We start from the raw sequence: 22350 nt of genomic DNA, 5'->3' as shown, positions 1-22350 counted from the left end.
CAGAGGGGCGCGCTGAGCGGCGCTGGTGCTGTCCGCGTCCCAGACTGTCCATTTCACCGCCGGACTGGTCCACGACACCAGAACCAAACTGTTATTAAAGTCATCCCGATGGATTCCTCTCAGCTGAGCGTGAATCCGCACGGAAGTCTTTCTTAGTTTTGCGCTTTCAGTGAGTCATGGCAGACAAACGGACCTGCAACGTTGTCATTTTGGGTTTGGCATTTCTGCTCATTTTTACTGCTTTCACCACCTGTGGGAACGTTGAAGTAAGTAATGTGGAAGGATATGTATAAAAGTAAAACAAGTAAAAAGTAAAAGGATATGCGAAGTTGTTGCTCATCCCCAACCTGTGAAGTTCATAGTTCTAACACTGGAGGCTAAATATGTTATATATTTATATTTATATTAGACTGCATGCTGAGGAACACACTTTCTGAATCTTTTATATTCAAATATAAAATAGCGTGCTGCTTTTACACACATCTGTATCTGTTCTACAAATGATGACAGCGGCACGCAAAAGCACGCACAATGTATTAATCGGTGTACAACTATTACATTTTGTATTTGTCTTTTCCCCCACACATATTTGGCAATTCATGTTTAAAGAATCCGCAGTGAACGAGCGTTAGGAAACGGAACTGTGTCGGGCGCGTCTCGTGTTTCTAATTTTCTTCAAGGGTCAGTGAAGTTATCAAACAGATGAGCGGCTTCCAGCGCTAGATCCCCCCTCCAATCTGGCAACCTGTGCAGGTTCCTCTGCTGGAGATGCGCCCCTCAGATGGGACCCCCCCCCCCCCCCCACGAAGGACTTGGACGTTAACGCCATCACTCAGTTTGTTTCCATCTTATTTTCAGCAAACTGTGGTGAAAAGTCTGCAGAATGATACGCTCAGTGGAAGTGGGTTCCACAGGTAGGAGAAAAGAAAGAAGGATCTTTGTGTTACTTTTAATAATAAAAAACAAACAAACTGTTGAATAACAATTTTTCTTGTCTCATTTGCAGTCTTGGAATAATCTACGGGATATTTTCATTCTGCAATTTACTTGCACCGGCTGTCGTTTCAGTAATAGGACCAAAGTTTACGATGTTTTTGAGCGGCCTACTTTACAGGTAAACACGTGGTGATTAAATCCAGGCTGTCGGTAAATGTCGTACAGGCTGACTTCTCTTCCTGTTTCCGTTCTAGTGGGTACATCGCGATGTTCATCACCCCCTCAACGTGGGCCTTTTACTTGACCTCTGTGCTGATCGGCATCGGAGCAGCCAGTGAGTTCCTTTCATGTGACTTTTTCTGCAACGTCAGATATATAACTGTCCTTATTCCTATTGTTCTAATGCCAAATACAGTATATTCATGATAAAAACAACTTTAATCCTGTGATCTGGATCGATTGATCCAGATCACAGGATATCTTAAAGTTTCCTTTTTAAATCTGTTTTTTTAACTAAGAATAGGCAGGTTTCTATTGTTGCTCTGGCACTGAATCACATCCCATTTACTAAATGAAGCAGAAAACAGTGTGCCTATAATAACTGACGATACCGAGACACATAAATGCTTCAACTTGGGTCCTGTTGGTTTTTTTCCATCCTCTGCATCCAAATACTGTTTAATCATGCGTATGGGGATTATCATGGCTGGTATGTATAAAGAGTATATCCCAAATTAGACCTTAAAATGGGCTGCAGGCGCTTTCTGTAAATAGTGTGCATAACGTTGAGTTTTCTCTGCGATGCTACCGAAAAACAAAGTGAGAAAGCAGCCCTGAACTGAGCATTTATTAGAAAATGAAGGGAAAAAATGATTTGGGGCTGTTTTGAATGCAACCTGAATTCACTGGGGTGTGATGAATTTGTATCACATCCCAGGGCTACTACTTTGGTTACACGCATTACTTCACACTGGAAATGAACTGACTGCATCATCATCCCCCCCCCCCCCCCCCCCCCCCCCCTCCTTCTCAAATGACCTCTTTCTGGCTGTCCTGCAGTGCTGTGGACGGCTCAAGGACACTTCCTGGTGGAAAACTCCGAGGCTTCCACCATCAACAGGAACACGGCGGTGTTCTGGGCTCTCTTGCAGTGCAGGTAAGCAGCTTCTGACGCGCTAACGTCGAAGCCCGTGGAATAGCAACCAGACGTAGCCCACATCATACTGGAAACCCCACATCAACTCTGATTCACTTTTACTTTTCATGATTGGTGCATAAAGATGCCAAGGACAATTTAGAACCTTTTGATGATGATCCAGATCACCGTGTGGACGGTGTAAATCCAGTTAGGAGAGGAACGAGCTGCTTGGCGGAGGCCTGCGTTCTCCGAGTGCTTTTCCAGTTTGAAAATATTACAGTTTCCTAATTTGCTTAATGGCGAGGACGTTTCTAGAATAGCCTGCAGTGTCACAACGTCAGATTCAGAGCAGAAAACACAAGTCATCGGCGAGTTTTTCATGTTGTTTTGTTTGTTTGATGCACCTATTTTGGTTGATGTAGGATATAATTACACTGCGGCATCCAAAATATCATCCCGTCTGTATTTTTAGACAGGATATTACCTTATGCTTTATTATAAAATTACAGTACACATTGTCAGATGTCACAGAATAAAAGCACATGGAGCCTCCCTCCTTTTGTAACGCTCTCCCACCATTCTTTAACACGGGCTCCAACAACTAATTTGTGTTTGATAAAATATGCACGTTGGTTATTATAATAATTACACCTGGCTTTCAAAGCTCACAATGGAGCACTGCTAATCTGACTCTGCCACAGTGAATCAGTCCTTCCCAGCCTGCACAAAACAGAATGCAGCTACTGCCCCCCATTATTCCTCACTGAGGGCTGGATGCAAATTAGTAGCTCGTCTGCATTTTTTAGATTACGTGATTATGCAATTAAAAGCAGAACTAGGCTGCGCTGTTCATCATGAAAGGGAAATCAACAACTTTAATAAAAAAAATAACTAAAAGAAGTTAACTCAAAGGAAGAAATGCAGATTATTGTTTTTAGGGAGTCACTATTTGATCCAATAAAAAAATAAAAAGGTCCGGAGTCCTTTGTGATTTCTTCGCCTGTCAAACACATAAAACCAAATAACCAGTGCTGGATGACACATTGATTGACTTCATGAGAGAGAGGAAAACCTAAAACTGAATGTCCCAGTCCTGCACAAGAGGTTTCAATCCTGCAAAAGTACCACAGGGTGGAGACCATAACTGCTCCGACCTTCTTAGGACAAACCTTTTACTCCAAACAGTTTGATTGAAGAAAGTAAAAATGTATAAAAAATCACCAGAGAACCTCTCAGTGGTCTTTGATGATTAATTTCACCAATCACTAACTGTCCTTAAAAACACAGCCGTTTTTGTTCTTTGTCTTATTGCATTAGTTTAGAAAATGTCCATGAAGTGAAATTAATGCCTCTCGATAATAATTTTTTTTCACCATAGAGGAAAGAAACAGCCTCAATCTTGCAGGAGGTTCATGTTTCCCAGGCTCTGGGGCTTTCATATTGCCAGAACGCCATCCTTAAATGGAAATTAACTTGGAATGACTTTAATTCCATGACACAGACCAGAGTCTGTCTCCCAATGAAGTCCTTGTGTCACGATTAAAAGGCCGTCAAATCGACCTTGAAACGGGATTTGTTGCCTGAAATGACACTAAGAGTTTTAAAAACCTCTGCCATGAAAATATCTACAGTACATATGTAATATCTGCATGGAAAACTGAATATGCCATCACTTGGGGGAAACAAGATTTATTCATACCCCTTTTGTTATTTGTGTTTACGTCATTTACTCACTTGTCTGACCCACGTTATCTTATTTTACAGCATGTTGTTTGGCAATCTGTACGTTTATCTTGACTGGAATGGGAGAACGGAGATCCCAGGTAGGGTTAAATTTGACTGACCGCTGTCACGACGAGTGACCGGTTATTCCAAATATGCTCCAGCTTAATGCCGCTAATATCTCCTGTGTGTTTTAATTGAGCCTTTTTCTTTTCATATAGACGGCAGCAGGAAAAACATTTTCCTGTCCCTGTTGGTTGCCTCCGTGCTCGGAACGCTCAGCTTCCTGCTGTTGAGGAAGAACCGCCCTGAAGAGGAGATGCTCTCTGAAGAGGAAGGGCAGTCGCTGCTCTCCGCTCAGATGATGTAAGTGAAATATGCTTTAGATAATTTTGTGTCTCACGGAAAGGCACGTGCCCCTTTTCAGTGCACGGAGGGTACGGGACCCCAAGCGCTGAATAAAAATACGAGAACAACTGTTCTTTCAGTCGGCCATATTTAGCTTTAACCTGATGATGATGATGATGAATATATTTATTAGAAAGAATGTTAGAGCAGTACAAGTACAGTCACATCTCACCACTTTAGACTGAAACTTGAATGGAACAAAGATCAACTTCAACTGTGAGAAATATTTAGCTGATAATTAAATGAGTAAATCATCCAAAAAAAAAATCTGATTAAGTTGCTAACTTGATTTGAAAGCTGTTTCTGTTTCCGTTTCATGGCGGCAGGTTATGTTTGCAAACTGTTTGTCTGCTTCAGGCATTTGATTTTCAGCGTGCACGATTCCAACAGCGTTAACAATCAATCCTTCTGTGCAGTGCAAAACCGTTTTTTTGTGTGAAGCATTGGAATCCTTTACGCAGCTAAAGCCTCGTCGATTTGGAAATCGCTGCTCTTCTCACAGGGAGGGTCACGTCGCTGTGCGGCGTGCGTCAGCTTCAGCTTGTTGAATTTGAAGCTTGTTTGCTTTCTGTTGCTTAGGTATCAGCACAGAGCGAGCAGCGCCGTGCAGGATGCCAAGGCAGAGTTCAGTAAGTTTACATCATGGACGCATCAAAAAAAAAAAAACATACTTGTTTTAAGCAGGTTTTTAGGAATGCTAAATTTTATTTTTGGGAAAGTGACACATTTAGGTTTGTAGGGGTTCTACAAAACTGACCCTCATGTGGAAAATACAAGTCATTCTAGCATGCTAACACTTGCCAAGTAGCACAAAACAAAGATTATTTCCTTTTAAGTTTTTTAAAATATACTACTGAACCAGGCGATTTGCAGTCATTGAACTTCGTCTTGGAGGTGAACCGAACGCCACAGCGATCGCTCCAAAGGCCGCCGGGGAATTTAACGTCACATCATTCAGCTGCATTTGATAACTGACTTTAGCCTGCCGGGCGCTGCTGGAGGAGACACCGACTCTCTCATTCAGACACCGTCTCTCTATTCACTGCATTCTCTCTGATAAGGCTCACGTCAAGGTGGAAGATAAGTTGTACGCTGCAGACCGACAAGGTCGTTAAAGAATATGCGTATAAAAGCCACAATGCGACTTGTGTGCAGAATACATTTCACGTATAGTTAAAGTGCCCGGCAGAATGAGCACGGCCCGGCGATGAGCTGGCGCCTCATCCGGGGTGTGCGGCTGCAAGAAGACGGATGGCGAGAATAAGCACACATTAATGAGGCAGGACCGTCGGACTTGTAAATGCTCTCTGTTCAGGACTGCAGCTCAGATTCTGGGGTGGCACAGCACAGTTTCACCTGTTGTGTTGATCTTAAAGTCCCATTAAGGTGCAATAAACACTTCTGCTGAACACACTAATGCACTTTGCACTTTGCAGCTCTTGAGGCTGAAACTCACAAGCGCCTCTGTTTTTCTTCAGGTGAAATTGGTTTGCATCAAAACTCTCCCAGCATAGCAACAGAGCGCTAAACGCTTATTTCAGATGGCTATCTGTGTTTGCCAATAGGAAGCTCTGCTGCTCTTGCACCTTGGGTGCAGCCTGGAGTTGTTTGGCTGATCAGATTGCTCTTTGTCTGGCGTGTATCTTGTGTTCACAGAAACCTGCTTCCAAGATGTATGCCAAGAAAGGGCATCCAGTCATTTATTAACAAACCTAGTGAGGGGGGGGGGGGGTCGTTCTGAAAAAGAAATTTCTTGGGTGGTTTTTCCACCTGCATGTAAATGGTAACCCCCGCCCGCATCTTTTATTTACACTGAACTAAAGTCTTCAAGGGTATATAACGTGACCTTTGCCTTTTAATCTGGGCTCAATCCAGATAAGTGGTGGAAATTGAATGCGTATTTATTAGCAATCTAAACCAGCGTATCGTGTGTCCTGCTCAGAAACCATCCTGCAACTTGTGAAGGGTCGAACTATCCTGCTCCTGAGTCCCTGCATGGCCTACAGCGGTAAGTTGATGCCCTGTGCATATTGGCCCCCGGGGAAGGCTTGCCGTGATAGCATGAGCTCCTTGATCTGCAGGCCTGGAGCTCGCTTTCTACAGCGGCGTCTACGGGACGTGCATCGGAGCAACTACGCAGTTTAGAGCGGCGGCCAAAGGCTTGATTGGGATCTCCGGGATTGTGGTAGGCGTCGGAGAAATTGTAGGTGAGTTAGTGCCCCTTTAGAGTTTTCAGGCGATTTGAGATCACTTCAAGGTAATTGAATTAATAAATGTGCTCTTTCCCATTAGGCGGAGGCTTGTTTGGATTGCTGTTTAAGAACAATTGTTTCAGACGGACCTCTGTGGTGTTCCTGGGGATGGTTGTCCATTTTATTGCTTTCTATCTGATCTTCCTCAACATCCCAGTTGACGCCCCCGTTGTCTTTCACACCACAACGCAAAATAAGCCGTACCTAACTCCGAGGTAGCTCACTCCTTTAGCAATAAGGAAGAATAAACAGTCGCCTTTCTGTTTTATTTGAACACCAGCCGTGATTTCTCTCTCCAGCGTTTCCGTCGCCCTGCTGTGCAGCTTCCTGCTCGGGCTCGGGGACAGTTGTTTCAACACACAGCTCTATAGCGTCTTGGGCCACGTTTACGCTGAGCACAGCACGCCTGCTTTCGCCATCTTCAAATTCATCCAGGTAATCCCAGGTCGCCAACCCTCGGGCATTGTTAGCAGAGCTGAGCGAAGCCGGGTTACAAACGGTATCTCGTCTTCATGTGGAAGAAATGTTTGCGGCAAAACTATTCAAAGAAATACTAAACAAGCCTTCGAAATCAAAGTGTTTCCTTGAAGGTTTTCTGAAATTAAATTGCATTATTTTCATCGGCTGGTCTGTACACCACTAGTGTAATGAGAAAACATCAAAATGCAAAATAATTAAGTATTTTATGATTCATGGCTATCCAAGAATATGTTTTATTCAGAATTTTTTAATATAAACAAATTATTTTCAAATTACTAGCATGTTGCTACAGCTACAAAAACATGATTCTGCCTTTTTATCTACGCACGAGTCAAATTAATTTCATTAAGCAATTTAATCTCAATTATAAAACTTTATATTTTAGCAGGTATTAATGCAACCCAACAAAGTAGCGTCAGCTAGTTAGTGAGCCGTTCAGCTCCAGACCTGCTGTGTATAATTACAGTTTCAATGGAGGGGGTTAATGAACAGCGTTTACTCTGCCAATTACATTTATAGATTATGTGATTTCACTTTTGCTTGTTTTCTGCAAAATATCATGAAATATTATCTTGGCTCTTTTTCTGTGCCTTTGATATTTACGATATAGTGGTTTATTTTTAATGTAATATATAATATGAGAGAACTGAATCTGTCCCAAGCCCCAAATAAAACCCGTTATCCTTTTTCTTCAGTCCGTTTTCGCCGCTGTGGCGTTCTTCTACAGCGGCTACCTGCTGCTGATGTGGCAGCTCCTGCTGATGGTCATCCTGGGCTTCACCGGAACGCTGTGCTTCTTCATCGTGGAGAGGATGCAGAACGCCGCGACAGACATACAGGAGTATTAGGAAGAAGCCGTTTCTCTATCGGCGCCCATTATTTCATCAGAGACGGCTGGAATGGAGTTGTATTAGGAAAAACGTTGGAATATTATTGCCATAAGTATATTTCCACTAACTTTAAACTGTGCCTTCGACCCTAAAATATAGAATTTCACGTTCAATGCTGTCGGTCAAACTGTAGGATGTCAAAAGTAACCACTTGCCTTACCTTGTGTTTGCTGAAACGCGATACACGCTCAGGTTTGCAATTAAAAACGTGTCATACTGTTGAAAATAATTGTTTTGTTAAATCTAAATCTGTTATTAAATGAAAGCAATGTTTTTTTTTAAATTGTCGGGCTCAGAAGCTGTTTAACTAATTAATGCTGGACAACCATTAAAGTTTTTTGTAAATCTTGCATGATGCCAGTGTTTGATTCTTCTGAATAAAGATCTATGCAATTTCACTGGTAAGCTGTGTATTAACTGTAGTTTAAAATGTTGTAATAGGCATCAATTTGTGCCGCAGATAAGAGACAGGTATGTACTGCTGTCGTACTTATCGAGATGCAAAGAGGCTCTCTTTGAACAGGTGTACCGAACCGTCTGGAAACACCTGGAACGGCTTTGTGTTCCAGCATTAAGCGGATTTACTGCCCATGAGGAACCCGGTTGTCACGTCAACGTGTGATGAAACAAAATAAATCGGGATTTAATACGGATTTCCAAGATTTATTTGAAAATCCATGCCACCATTAATCAAACAGCAGAAGAGTAGGGAGAGGGTCTAGCTGGAAGAGACGGGGTTATGAGCCCAGAGGTCCCACGTTACTTCACTGGTAATTGAGTATTGATCAGATTAAGCAGTTTTGTGTGATCTTAATTCAATTGTTTAAAGCGCTGATGGGCTAAAGGAGGCACGCTGCGTTTACCCAGTTAGATTCCAGCAGGGTTCGGGCTATTTGTTGAGCGATAACCTTATAAATACCATATTTGCCATTACCTGAACGCTGCCATGTCTGGTGCAGCACCCATTCATTATTGCACGTCAATGTCAACTGAATCTGTCAAGTGTAACACATGAAAAGAAACTCACACACTGTCTCGTAGACCTTTCCCTTCATCCTTGCTGACACTCTTATATCACAGATCCCACCTGATACTGAATATGTTTTGCTCACTAAAATATTCTGACACAGCTCTTCGTCCTCTCCTCAGCATTCCTCGATTTCCCCGAGTGGCACTTTAACCGACTGCAAGTTTCTTAAATTGCGCTGCTGTACGTCATTTTGTCACATCCTCACACACTCCAAGTTCTAATTAGACGGTTTGATGGAAATGGACCTACGGGACACATGACTGGGCCCGTCAGAAGTCCGTTATCTGAAACGATGTGCCCTCGTCTTTGTTGTCAGGTGGCGTTCAGGGTACTCGACGAGCGTTCCGCTGTCAAAGCGACGGCAGTTTTCATTTGAAATTCTGTCTGCACTCATGGGAATCATTCTTTTCATGTATTTATTTTCATCCATGCCCTCCTTGATTGCCGCCAAAGAACTGATTTTTGTACCTGCAGCTCACTCGGTTATTACATTTGAAGACCTGCCTCATTTCCATGAGTTATGGAACTCTGAGGTTATTTGTCGGAATTAGGTTGCGAGCACAATTAAATAAGCCAATTTGAAAAGAATAACACATCCTATCAAATTAGATGACGAACAAACAAATTATATGCAGGATGAAATGAGAGTAAACATCTTTCACAGCTTGTTTGTTCTTTCTTTTTTTCTCTCCCTGCTTGGAGCTTCTCACACAATAGTTGTTGCAATCATCATCAGCTCAATTAAACTAATCATTTGGCAGTGTGTGTTCATTGTTCACGGATCAGAGGTTGCTCGAGGATTTATGAGAATTAGTCTCACTTTAGTTAAAAAGCTCTGGTTTGACGGCGACAGAAATAAAGCCAAAACACAAACTTTACTCAAAAACTGTATTTATTTATTGCGAAATGGCCGTCATGACCACCAGAAGCTGACGGAGAAGCTGAGCTCCAGGGAGCGGACATAATGCCAGCACCGGACAGGGATGAACAGCACATCTCCTGGCCGTAATACGCATTCGAGATACGGAGCTGTGGAAAACTCTGGGAACCGCTCCCTGTCGGGATTCTCCACCTCCACCTGCATGGAAGGGAGTCAGAAATTGGAAATGCGTCACACATTCGCAGGCTCGGCGCGGACCATCTCGACGGACTGTCGATCCCACCTGGCTGGTATTGTGAAGAAGCTGGGATTGATGAGGGTACAGCTTGTCGGTGTCCTCTGGAGAATACAGACGGATGTATTTGCTTCCCACCACCTGGTGTGTGTACGACGGGGAAAATCCCACGGGATAAACAAAACGCGGTCCTGTGACAGCTCTTTGACACTAACTGGAATCATAAAAGTTGAGTTGTTACCGTTACCTGAGCCAGGAAGTTCTGCTGAGGGTCATGGTGGAGAGGAGAGACGGTACCTCCGGGGCCAAACCACGCATTTATAGTAATGTCGTCTTCCGCGCCTTCGCCCAGGCAGCAATAATCAGGGAGGCGGATGTCTTCCTTCAGCTCTGGTATCTGAGGCAATATCCATAAAAAAACAACAACAACTAAAAAACACAGAGCCGCACCTGAATGCAGCATGAGATCCTTGTATGAGAAACTGCAGTACAGACAGGAAAGAAGTGTTGCTGTAATAGAAATGATGATGATGATGATGGGTATATGCGTGTGTTCTGTGGCTGAGCTCGGGTCAACTTCATACGTGGTTCTAAGTATGAAAATAAAGGACCGATAGACTGTGAATGAGGTCCAGATTGGAGCTCCAGACGGATTGCAATAATCTTAGGTGCCGATATTTGTGATTCCCAGAGGATGGACCTCACTGAACTCAATGTCAGGTTTTCAATGTGGTGCCAACAAACGGTCGGCAGTTTCAGTTTTCTACAGAACAACCTTCCAAAGTCACGGCAGCTCCAGTTTCAATTATCGACACATGATAATCAGATAACGATTATTTGCTAATGCTCAATTACTGTTAATCAATTACTACCAATAACTTGTCATTTCTAAATCATTCGAAGTGCCATACCTGATCAAAAAGCTGGTGCTGAGCAAGGTAACCCTTTAAATCTTTAACACCATCCTGCACAAAACACAGAGGAATCCTAAAGTACGGCATTACATATCTCATGCTTCCTTACAGGAGATCATTCTCACCTTATTTAAAATAAACCGATCCAAGAACTGATCGACTGTCAGCAGCGTTTGTGACCAATCCTCGTCCGTGTACCTGGAACCCACCTCGACGGGAACGGTCCGACAGCCGGCGACGGATCTCAAGTATTCCAAGCTTCGCGGGGGCGGGGGGGAGGGAAATGAAGGAATACAAGCATTAATGCTTGTATACGGAAGCGTATTCATGAGGAACATGGACACACAGTGGATTAGAAATACCTCCAGGGGTGTTCGTTGAGAGCGGGCCAGTGGTCGATAATCCCTTCTAAAATCACCGGGCGGACGGGGAGCAGGTAGTTGGTGTTGAAGCTTTCCAGTGAAGGACACTTAATCCTGGGAACAGCCAACTCCTCCAGGATCGCAGGAGCATGTGGGTTCTCGATCTTTATCCTCTGTGGAAGAAAACGTCTTGCTGTAAGAAACCCAACAGTGCGTCAGTCATCCTATCACACAGAAAGCCGGCAGTGGAACCGAAATATTTAGCGGATTAATGAACGAGGACGCGGTGAGGAAAAGTCATTCAGGATTATTTTAACAAAGTAAATTCACAGCATTTTCTTTCAGTAAAAACCTAAGGACACATTTTGTTTTAAACAAACAAAAACTAAGTCAAAATAATCAGGAAAGTACAAAAGTACCCAAGTTAAAAACCACCGACCTTGAAATCAATAGGTTCCCGTTCATCTTCTTCTAATTCTCGGACTTCTTTCTGTAGAATCTGAACAACAACCTGAAGAATATTGTTCAATATGGCCGCACCCATGAGCAAACCCATGTCACAAGTCCGTATGGCCTCCACGATCCCGCCTTGCGGCAGTTCTTGGCGACACAGAGCGGCCACTTTGAAGAGGCAGCCGTAAGAATAGACGCATCGCCACTCTTTGTCCACGTCACGCCAGGTACCCGTGTTGAGCTTCTCCCACGAAAAATCCAAAATGATCTGAGCGTTAATAATCCTGCCGCTCCCATCACTGTCGCTGTACAGCTGCCGCCGGGACCGTTTCATCATTTCCAACACGCTCGACTCCACCTTGTCGCTGAAGTGCAGCGGGAACTCTTCCTCATTAGGAGGCAGGACAGAGGAGATCTTTGACCACAGCAATGCCATTGATGAATGTCTTCATTTACTCTGTGGGACAGACGCTGAAGGTGAGAGGACACCGCTTGTTCAGACTTAATCCCCAACGATGATGCACTTCCAATCTTAAAACAAATTTACATGTGCATCATTTGGAGAGTAACGATCGCAATAATCCGCCTTGATTCTCAGAGGCAAAGGTTGTCATTTAATATTGTTCTCTGCCACACCGGTCATCTGTCAACGGATGATAACTGCCCAAGATTGTAACACACACACACACACACACACACACACACACACACACACACACACACACACACGACATTGTCTTTTCGCGTCACCGACAAAATCCTTGCTGCAGTGAGACAAATGCAATGTGTGTGTAAAATGGTGTACTATTTATTTGTCCCATCTGAGATATTTAAGTTGTTTTTGTAATTATCTTCTTTGTTTATGATTCAATTCAGATAATCTTTGAAAATTAATCAATAACAAAATATGTGTCATTTGATTCAGTTAAATAAATGTAATATTGACAGTTGTAAAGAAAGAAACGAACGTAACGTCAGGCTTCACACGCAATGCAAATGTATCCAAATCCGAAGTGATCAAACATTAAAAGTGAACTGAATGTTTGTTTTTTTTACCTGTGAACACGACAAACACAATTTAGTGCAGTTGTCCCGGTATTTTGTTTACGATGACGCCATTGTGAAGCTGAGCCGCAACAACATCCAACTTTACTACCTGTGTGACGTTAAATGGACGCCGGGTGGGAACTCGGACAACAACAAAAAGGTTCCTAGCTCTCAACAAAAAGGAACAAGTGCCCCAAACAACGCTTCGCCTCACAGTTATGATTACCGTAATCCATTTTAAATGTGTATCCATTTATTTTTTTTATAGCACAAACCAGCTGCATTCACTCTTTCGTAATTTGTAAAGTGCAGTATCATTACGAGTCGCAATACTCTCTAGAGCCAATTTAACATTGGAATGAATGGCACTGTGCCATTGCTTGGATACACACACACTATACACACAGCTGTTATTCAAATGCCAGCATCCTATTTTGCATACAATCTCGATACTCTGCTCCTACGATGCCCCATCTGTGCGGAACCGCTCAGTCTCAGAGCTGCATGAAAATGTGCTGCTCTCGTTTGTGCTCTTTCTTTCCATAGATTATCCGACAGCTGTCGCACAGTTTAGTTAATTAAATGTAAACAGTGCTCCTTTAATAGTAAAGTTTAGGGCAGAGGGACACATGGATAAACAAGCATTAAAAACTCACGGGAGGAGAGGAATACAGAAAGGTGATTTAAAGTGTCGCTGGGAATGGAAGGAGTTGAGTTGAGAAAGATTTACATTTCTCAAAGAATTTAAAAAGACAGCATTTTTGTACTAGAGACGTGTGGGTAATAATAGATAATGATTTTGTAGAAAATATAGACATATTAATAGCAGCAGAGATGCACCCTGAAAACGATTCATTTGAGAAACATTTCACACAGAAAAACAAAATCATATGTAACCGGATGGTATGTAATTAGGCAGGCAGGTGTGGGAGGGAGCACCTGTGGCCCATTTGCCACTGATTGGAGGGGGGGGCGTATATAGGTGCTTCCCTTCCCTCGTCCCCGTCTTTGTGTTTTCCCCGTCAAAGGCAGGTTGGCCGCAGACTGTCACTGTCTTGTCTCTCCTTTTCTTTTTGTTTGTAGAGTGTTTTTAAGGAAGTTTTTAGAGTGTTAAAAAAATATTCTGGATTGTTGAATGCCGTGCTGGTCATCACTGCGAGCGGACCTGTGGGTGGGGAAACCTGCTAAAACGTGCTGGGGACCAAAGGAATGAAAAAAATAGCTCTTTAGGTTGAAAGTCCTGAAGTGGCGTTGTCGGCTTTGGCAACAATCGTTTAGCCCCATATGCCCAATGCCACACATACAATAAAAATTCCTCAGTACTTGTGTGTAGGATGCTTTCTAAAAAAAAAAGGAGGAAAAAGAATAGTGCCTGTGATCTGCTCTGGAAATGAAGCCAATCACCGCAATGACCCAAAGTACAAAGTGTACCCCTGAAAAAAAAAGGGATGAAAATGAAAATCCCCTGAAAATTCTGAAGACACCGCTTCACGTTATGATTAGTGTGTGTAGAAAGTTTATTGCAAAAATATCAAATTGATTTTGTGGCCAGGAAACAGAACACAACGTGCACACTGGACCGGATAAATATCAAATGGTGTCCAACACAGTCATTATGTGGCGCTGTGACAATCCTGTCATTATAATTAATGGCGCCGTTGTAACTCAAACGTTTGTATTCCCCATTTTAATTTAATCTGCTACTCAGAATGTTTCATGTAAACACAGATATTCCTAGAAGGCTGATTGATATTTATCTGCTTATGCAATGTTAAGACAATATTTGCGTGTGTGCTTTTTGATGTCACACAGAGATTTCCTTTGTTGAGGTTGGGACGGGGGAAGGGGGGACGGGGTCCGTCTGAACAAACATGATAGGAAATCTTCAGTAGGGAAGTGTCGGATATATAAATACAAAGCCATGAAATTCAAATAATCTCCCTGCAAAATGTGGAGCAGTTCCTGTATGTAAAGCAGACAACATGCCTCTCCAGGAATCACAAGGGATTAAAAAATGTTTCATGGATTTCTTTTCATTCTCTTTCTGTAAAATGAAGAATTCTCGCGGCTAAATCTTTTGTTCGCTCGGAGGTGAGAAATTACTTTTGAGGCCAAAATTACAGTGTGCTAGGTTTTTTCTCTTTCTCTTTTAAGCTCTTGTTGCATTTGGAATATACGGACTTCCAGAAGAAAAAATCTATTGTACATTTCATGTAAAAAGATTAAAGGAATGGAGCTAACTGCGCTTACGGGTTAGCGTATGCAGGAAATCAATTGTAAGTTAAATGAAAAAACAAAAACAATAGCATTAAATGCAATAAAACCTGTGGCCCCAAATCATCTGTACTGGCCTACATTAGAGGCGAAACAATGCAAAAGCACATTATAGACTAGAGACACAGCTGGTCGAGCACACTGAGTTCATTATTGTACGGGAGGCTGTAGCACGCAGACTTCACACCAGGATGTCAATGCTGCGATTGTGTACCTCTGCTTGTGCGAGTAGTTTAGAAGTGCTTTCCCTTCAGGAGAGGATGATGCATTATTCAAATGCATCGGACTCTGTGCTTGGAAGATGGTGTGGAGCTCCACCGAAGGTCAGAGGCCCAACAATATAATCCCTCGCTGTGCTGTCAGTGCTGACTTGACGCACAGGCCCTTGTCTCAAATCTCCATCGGCAGGAGTCCGTGACCTTTGCCTGGTTTACTTGAAAGAGGAGGGCGATTTATCTCTCTCTCTCTCTTTCTTGCTCTCTTGCTTTCTCTGGCTTTTCCTGCATGGAATTATGAGAATGGTGCCACTGGGGCGATACAGGAATGGTGCCTTTTCAAATGCTGCAGGTGCTATTTATCCATTTTCATAAAATAGTTTTTACAAAGGAAAGAATTCTCAGCCTTTTTGAACCATTTTTACTTTAAGGATTTTTGTGAGTCAAGAAATTAAAAAAAATAGGTTTTATGAACTCTTAAAACTATGAATTGGAAAATCTATTTTTTGTTGACTCAGGGATGCTTTATATTTCAAGGAAGATCTGACTTTCAGCAATAAATCAATTAAGTCTAACATTAACTGTCACCATCCACTCCTCTGCTGGTCTTAACAGCAGCGGTGACGAGTCTTTTTCTTGATGCTATTTGGAATGTTGCAACCCCCAACCCAAACCCTAAATGAGTATTTTGTTTGTTTGATCAAGTGTTCTCTTTAAACCAGCTTGTCTAAACAGTAGTGGAACAACGCTGCAGCAGCAGGGAGAGCAGCTCCTGCTGCTCGCCAGCAGCCAAACAGGGCAGCATGGACTGTGACTGTCAGCGGCGTGTTCCCAGAGGCCCGCGAGGGCTGAGCTGCCGGGACACCGTCGGTGGGATGTAATCACCACCATTACGCTCCAGGTGCTGCTGAAATAAAAGATGGAAAACGAGCCTCCGGTGGTGTTGCCATGGTTTGGAATTCAATTAAAAACTGTTAGGCTCGGCACAAACTGCCAGTTGTGGCCTGTTGACTCATGAAATTAATGCATTGTCAAAGAAACTGTTGCAGCGGAGAGTGCAGCATGACCCGAGGCACGACACACTCAAACCGCGTAAGCTTAATCCTCGGGTTATGCAAATGCAATTTGGCAAGTGAAGTGTCAGACAGACAACCCAATTTTGCATCTGGAATGCCACAATCTTTTTTTTATTTTTTTCATTTTCCTGCTCGGCTTTGAAGGTCATCTGTTTGCTTAAGCCTGCACACAAACGAACATCAACGGGTCCAAATGTAGTGTCACACCGAGCCCCGGGGCAATTTATGCATACATAAAAACTAGTGGAGGTTAAGGGTTGCTACACTCCTTGGGAACCTGGTAATGGGTGTTTGGAAATACCCCGAGGAGGTAACAAATGAGAGGTGTAAAGTTAAATGTGCTGTGAAATCATCAAGAGCTCTGAAACAAGCTGCCTTTACAGCCTCCGGGAGGTTTACACAGGCAATTATCTTGGGCGCACCCGGCCCTCTGCTCGGTGTGACTACAGGTCAGAGACACTGGCTGCTCACTTACAGATGCTGCTGGTAAGCCAGAGTCAAGGATGACATAGTCGTCACCACGGAGACGCGGGCTCGCCAGCCTGGCGTTGTCGTTGGTGCAAGCGTTCCTGCCTACTCGCCCCAAGCAGGTGCTCAATTCCAGGGGCTTAATGTGGGATGCCAGAGTGCAGGCACTGCGTCAAAACCGGTTTACATCAAATTAATGCAGCCAGGTGTGACCCTACAGTTGGGGTTCAGGTGACACCTGCTGCCTCCCTTTAATTAGAACTCAAACAGCTGTTTCAGGACAGACAGCGAGGGAGAGGGTCCCCAGCTTGGTTTGCAGCCCCGCCGCTTGATGCCGGTCACATTCCAGCAGCAAAATATGCATTTGCACTATTTGGCAGTCAATAAATGCGAATAACCCGTTTCCAACCCTCGCCGGCGCATTCGCACGAAGGATATGGCACCTCTCACCGAAGATAAGTCTGGTAAATAAAAACACTCTGCTAACGCAAGGGGAAGATGGAAACAGAGGCAGCCCTCGCCTCGTTATTCCAGCGCTGTGGAGAAATCTTCAGGGGGCTGCGAGCTCTGGGGGTAGTTTAAGCAGCTTTGATCTTTTTTGGAATAAGTAATAAGCGTAGTGCAAATTAAGGGAGAAGGTGTCTATCTCAAAATGGGATTTCCCTTTCACTTTTTATTTTTTTTAACAAGGCTAAATGGTGGGTGGTCAGCTCCTTTGGGTCTGCATGGAAGGCCTGAGCTTGACTATGGAGCTCGAACATACCGTTATAGGATCTGAACAAAGAGACGCTACCCCAGCAGGAGCTGTGCATCATGGGAATTACTACTGAAAATCCACGCGCCCCTCCAGTCAGAGGGTAAATGTATATATATATATATATACATAATTTATTTTGACATGCTACACTTTATTCTGTGCAGGATAATTAACAGCACCGGTGTGATTGATTTGCACACTTGCGAACAAACGGTGCACGGAATCAAACTCATCCTCGCTCTGAAACAGTTCAAAGGTCGGTCCGACGTGAGAAGTTCACTTGCCAGCAGAGAGCAGCATTGTGGTGGCAAAGCCCTCCCCGCGCCACAGCGTTGTCATTTAGTATGCAAAGACCAAACACAGACAGCCTGGTATCGCGCATGCTTTGTTTGCTGACAGTGTTTTGACTCCGAAAGGCTTTTCATCAGGTCATATTGAAGAATGAAATTCTCAACATGACACAAAGAGGGCTGCAAAACAGAGATGAAGTCTTTGGGCCTCTGTCGAGACGCAGGCAGTAATTATTAGCCAGACTAACTCACACATTCTTTGCTATACTCTCCAATGTGAATCAGAATCATTCCTATGTCACCTGGTTTTCAACAGAAAAGATTCAACAGGTATTTAAAAGCAACAATAAAATCTGCTGGGATTAATTAGATGCATCCAATCCAAAAATGCACGGGGAGGCTTTAATGTGTTTGCCTCCATTACAGGTGGTAAAAGAGCGCCTTCATCCTTTTCTTTGCCGTTCATCATACAGGCTTACAAGGGTGACAGAAGATCAGGAAGACATCCAGAGCTGAACGCCAACATGCTTACACATCACAAAACGGCGTACGCACCTGAGCCAAGAATGCTTTTTGGTGGGGTTGCGAACAAACGAAAGCTGTGGGTGTCTCGCAAGCAGCTTCAAACTGGGTCAGCGGTCACCTCTGCGTGTTAAAGTCAGTCAGTTTTTGATTTGTGAGCAAGGCGGAGGCGTCCACTGAGCCGGGAGGTGAAATAGCCACACTTGGTTGCAGTGGAAGGAAAAGGATGGGTAAATTCTCCTGGCACCTGTGACCCGCCATTGGTCCTGTCACGAACAACTGCCTCGCTGAATAAGGGGGGAGGGGGGGGGGGGGGGGCAGAGGAAGATGCATCATGGCAGAGTCCTGTCCCCACCCAACAGTCTTGGGCGGTCCTTTACAGAGCTGTGCCAAAATATCATGGCGTGGTATTGATTTTTAAAAGCCCTGAGTATCTGATTGATGACTTTGATGATGGGCTCTGAACAACACGCACGGTTTCAGTTCCTGTGACAGAGATGCCCCCGTGTCTCATCATCCCCCACCTCTTACAAAATTCACAGATTTCACTTGTTTTGCCTTGCAGGAGCAGGAGCCAAAAATAATCCAGTCCTTCAGCCACCTGCCTCTCCGATGAACAAATACACAGACACATCTCTGAACATGCCCAAAGGGTTCTAATCGCATCCAGCTGTCAAAAAGGCTGCTGATACGTCATCCAAGTTCTGTGTTCTCATTCGGACGCTTTGACCTCCCTGAATGACTCTCTGACACGGCTGGATGAGCTGGCTGTCGCACGCTTTGTCGGTTCGAATGTACATGGATAAATTTACCATATTTGGGGGGAAAAGAAAATATGGAAATATGGTACAAATATTCATTTTATCTCTTGGTATCCATTCACATTCATAGGGTGTGTGTTTTAGGTATATGTAACCCTTTGCACTGTTTATCATCTCATTAAAGGACAATTCAGCAAGGACACTGTGGCCGGCTGTTGCCTTTCTATCCTGCAAGGTCTGCAATCCTTTTACTAATAAATCTCTCATATAAAAACCAAATTGCAATCTATTCCAGAGTCCTGCTTTCAAACCCCCCCCCCCCCCCCCCCAAAAAAAAAACCACATAAAAGATGCAATTCTGGTAACCCTGGAAACTGAAGTCTTGTTTGAATACTGTTTCCTCAAATTCTGAAATGATTACCTCTTCTTCTACGTCATCAGAAGTTAGCAGAAGGATGGGATCAGACAACTTTACGTGTTTTTGATTCACCGCCGCAACATCTGAAACTGAGGAAAGAACCCCCATCAAAAGTTTATGATGCTTTCAGGCCTACATAACAATGGATTTATTCTCTGAATACTCAAGGAGTGATAAACGTCTAAAATGATACTCCACACATCTGGCCCGGATGAAGGGCCGCTGTCTTCTCGAAGCTGCTTATATTTCCTTTGAAATCAAACCCCAACCAACTCAGGAGCTTCCTCTGTCCAGCTGAGGGAAGAGTCGGCTTGATTATCCAACAGTATGTTAAATGCGCTGCTTTCAAAGACACAGCTGCTCAGGATATCATTTTTTCCTCTCCGAAGCGAGTAGTTTTGATCAGCATTGATTCTCATTTGCAGCAGAGCAAAGAGGATTTTGCAGTTCTGCGCCAATCAATAAGATACTTTGTGGACCTAACCTGCAATAAACAGCTGAAGAGGGAAGAGCCGTTGATTCTCTGTCGAACCACACCGACGGTTTCCATCTGCCATATTGTCCGCTGTTGAAACGCTGATGTAGAACCTTTAATGGCAGGACGCGAAAGAATTGACAAGTCACTGACTGCAGGCGAACTCCTACTGTAGGGATGTGACAGAAGCAAAGGGCGGAGTCAGGAGGTTGGTGGTGATCAGAGCGTTTAGTGTTGGGGGGCTGATTTATTTTGTGCACCCAATCAATCCTGAATTAATTCTCTTTTGTTGCGTTTGAACAATTGTGTGACTCATCGAGTGGTTTTTTGATTCATTTACATTTAAGGCAGAGAGGAATTGCAATTCTAAAGCACTCTATGGTGTTACACGGAATACTTGTTATTAGGATGGACATCTTGATGCTTTCCATCGGATTTGCTGACAATAATCAAATGAAAATGTACAGTTTAAAAAATAAAACATCTTCTACCCTTTACATTTGCATCTTAAGGTATCACACACACAACAGTGCGCCAGCTCAGTCCACAGATAGGAGGTAATTCCGCCTCTTCTTCAATTTATAATCTTTATGCTGTTGTCGCACATTCCATTTTTTCCCATAATGCATCACATTGGGGGTATGATTCTCGCTCGACCTGTGTGATGGAGATATTTCCTTCGCGGCTTGGGATCCCTTCACGCTTCCATTACAACACAACCATACGTCTTCCGAGAATCTTGACGGCATTCCGGGACTGGAGCAACCATCTGGGGAAGTATGTAGACATATAACACGGCATCATTTGTGGCAACCTATCAACACCATTCTCATCTTTTTGTTATTCAGATTTAGAGAAGGGGGGGTCGAGTGGTTGAGACAGAGGTGCTGATGATACAACCCGCTTTGCTCCGGGTCTACGGAGCAAAAGACGCCACTGAGACCAATCCTCTTCCCAAAGACACATGAATCATCCCTGACAGTTCTCCTCCTCCTGCATGAATTATACAACCCTGGAAAGGCCTTCATCAATTAGTCAATCTCTCAACTGCGGCCCTCAATTAACAAGGTGATTCCCAATGCTGCTGGCTCCTAACATGTTGCGCATGACTTGACGCTGGCCAATTAAGGCAGCATTCTGCCACGGCCCTCAGAGCTGATACGAGTAAGTACTGAGGGATTTGTCCGCAAACAATCGGTGCCTGCGAAGCTGAAAACGAAGGAGCAGAAAGCATCGCTGTCTGATTGACGTGCTTAGGGATGCTGTTAGAGAATTGATTTTGTTATACATTGAGAGAGAAGGTGCCAATCACCTGTGTTGGCATCCAAAAACATGCAGCCTGAAAAGAATTTGAAATGAAAGCAGGGTAAAAAGGAGATGTCTGCGGCTTCTAACGGAATACAGATTGGCAGTGGGACGTGTCTGCCCCCCCCCCCCCCACACACACACACACAAACACACACCCAGTGTTTCTAAGCAACATACCACTACCCTAAGTCCACTCCAATGGACCGTTGCATGTGTCAAGGGGACTCTGGTGCTGTAATTGGATAAATCTGCCCCCTTGGCCCGGAGCAGCCGCCGCTGCTACACGTTTGAAGTCATAACCCTGGCGAGATGTCCTCTAGTTCCCACTACTGGCGAACTGAGCAGCAGCTTGTCCGAGAAGCTCCAAATCCTGCACTCTCCTCTCTGCACCTAAATTCCCTTTGGCATTTTTCACTTGTGACAATGCGGGGAAGGATATGGAAGCAAAATGTCCTGCAGGTCTCAGGTGATCTCTGCAGAAGTGCTACACAATGTAATAGAACAACTGAGCTCTACTTTCCTCTGGCGAGCACAAGACACACGATTGGCCACTCGAATCCTCCCATTCATATTGGAGTTGATAGACTCCCATCAACGCTGCTGGGCCAGATGCATTACATTTCCTGGCTCATTGAAACATTTCACCCCCTTCATTCTTTTTCAAATTAGACATGCTTTGTTGAAGGAGCATCTTCCTCAGGAGGAGAGATGAGGACTGCACATCTTTTCCAGAGCTGACTGCTAAAACAGTTCCTTGGATGTAATTTCAGGGCGATCATGGGCTCATTCTGTGCATCAAACGAACCAGAAGAATCACATCTTTCTCTTTCAATTAGATTTTGTAATGGCATCAAAATAAATGGCCATTAATCCTTTAAATTGTACGCCGTCATGCTGTGACCATGTTGCATCCTCCTTCTATATTATAAATCTTATGCATCAACAGCATCTGTCCGGCTCCACAGGACGCCGTCTCAATCACGGTGGACATATGTACATCCCCATATGGCCTGAATTGTACATGACAGCCTTCATAATT

At 43.9% G+C, this 22350-nt stretch overlaps 2 protein-coding genes across 3 annotated transcripts; one reads left to right on the top strand and one right to left on the bottom strand.

Annotated features, from left to right (window-relative positions):
- Positions 1-176: 176 nt before the first annotated feature.
- LOC137914999 (UNC93-like protein MFSD11) lies at positions 177-8178 on the top strand. Its single transcript, XM_068758477.1, has 13 exons — positions 177-266; positions 859-914; positions 1007-1114; positions 1191-1270; positions 1996-2092; positions 3839-3897; positions 4018-4162; positions 4784-4833; positions 6147-6212; positions 6286-6411; positions 6497-6671; positions 6756-6891; positions 7632-8178. The coding sequence occupies exons 1-13, from the start codon at positions 177-179 to the stop codon at positions 7782-7784; spliced, it is 1341 nt and encodes a 446-aa protein (XP_068614578.1). The 3' UTR covers positions 7785-8178.
- A 1567-nt stretch (positions 8179-9745) lies between these two features.
- Positions 9746-12859, bottom strand: LOC137915002 (lysine-specific demethylase 8-like). 2 transcript variants are annotated; one of them, XM_068758480.1, is made up of 8 exons: positions 12757-12859; positions 11687-12157; positions 11248-11420; positions 11011-11143; positions 10883-10936; positions 10219-10368; positions 10020-10112; positions 9746-9934 (listed from the first exon to the last, which is right to left on the bottom strand). In XM_068758480.1, the coding sequence occupies exons 2-8, from the start codon at positions 12134-12136 to the stop codon at positions 9770-9772; spliced, it is 1218 nt and encodes a 405-aa protein (XP_068614581.1). In that variant the 5' UTR covers positions 12137-12157; positions 12757-12859; the 3' UTR covers positions 9746-9769. The 2 variants fall into 2 exon arrangements, with proteins under 2 accessions (XP_068614581.1, XP_068614582.1); XM_068758481.1 differs by having other exon boundaries at positions 11687-12171; positions 12757-12838.
- Between the last annotated feature and the right edge of the window lie 9491 nt (positions 12860-22350).

This window comes from Brachionichthys hirsutus, unplaced genomic scaffold (genome assembly GCF_040956055.1).
Source record: "Brachionichthys hirsutus isolate HB-005 unplaced genomic scaffold, CSIRO-AGI_Bhir_v1 contig_848, whole genome shotgun sequence".
Classification (NCBI taxonomy): Eukaryota; Metazoa; Chordata; class Actinopteri; order Lophiiformes; family Brachionichthyidae; genus Brachionichthys; species Brachionichthys hirsutus.
Note: the sequence above shows the minus strand (reverse complement) of the source record. Positions and strands in the feature narration are given on the sequence as shown.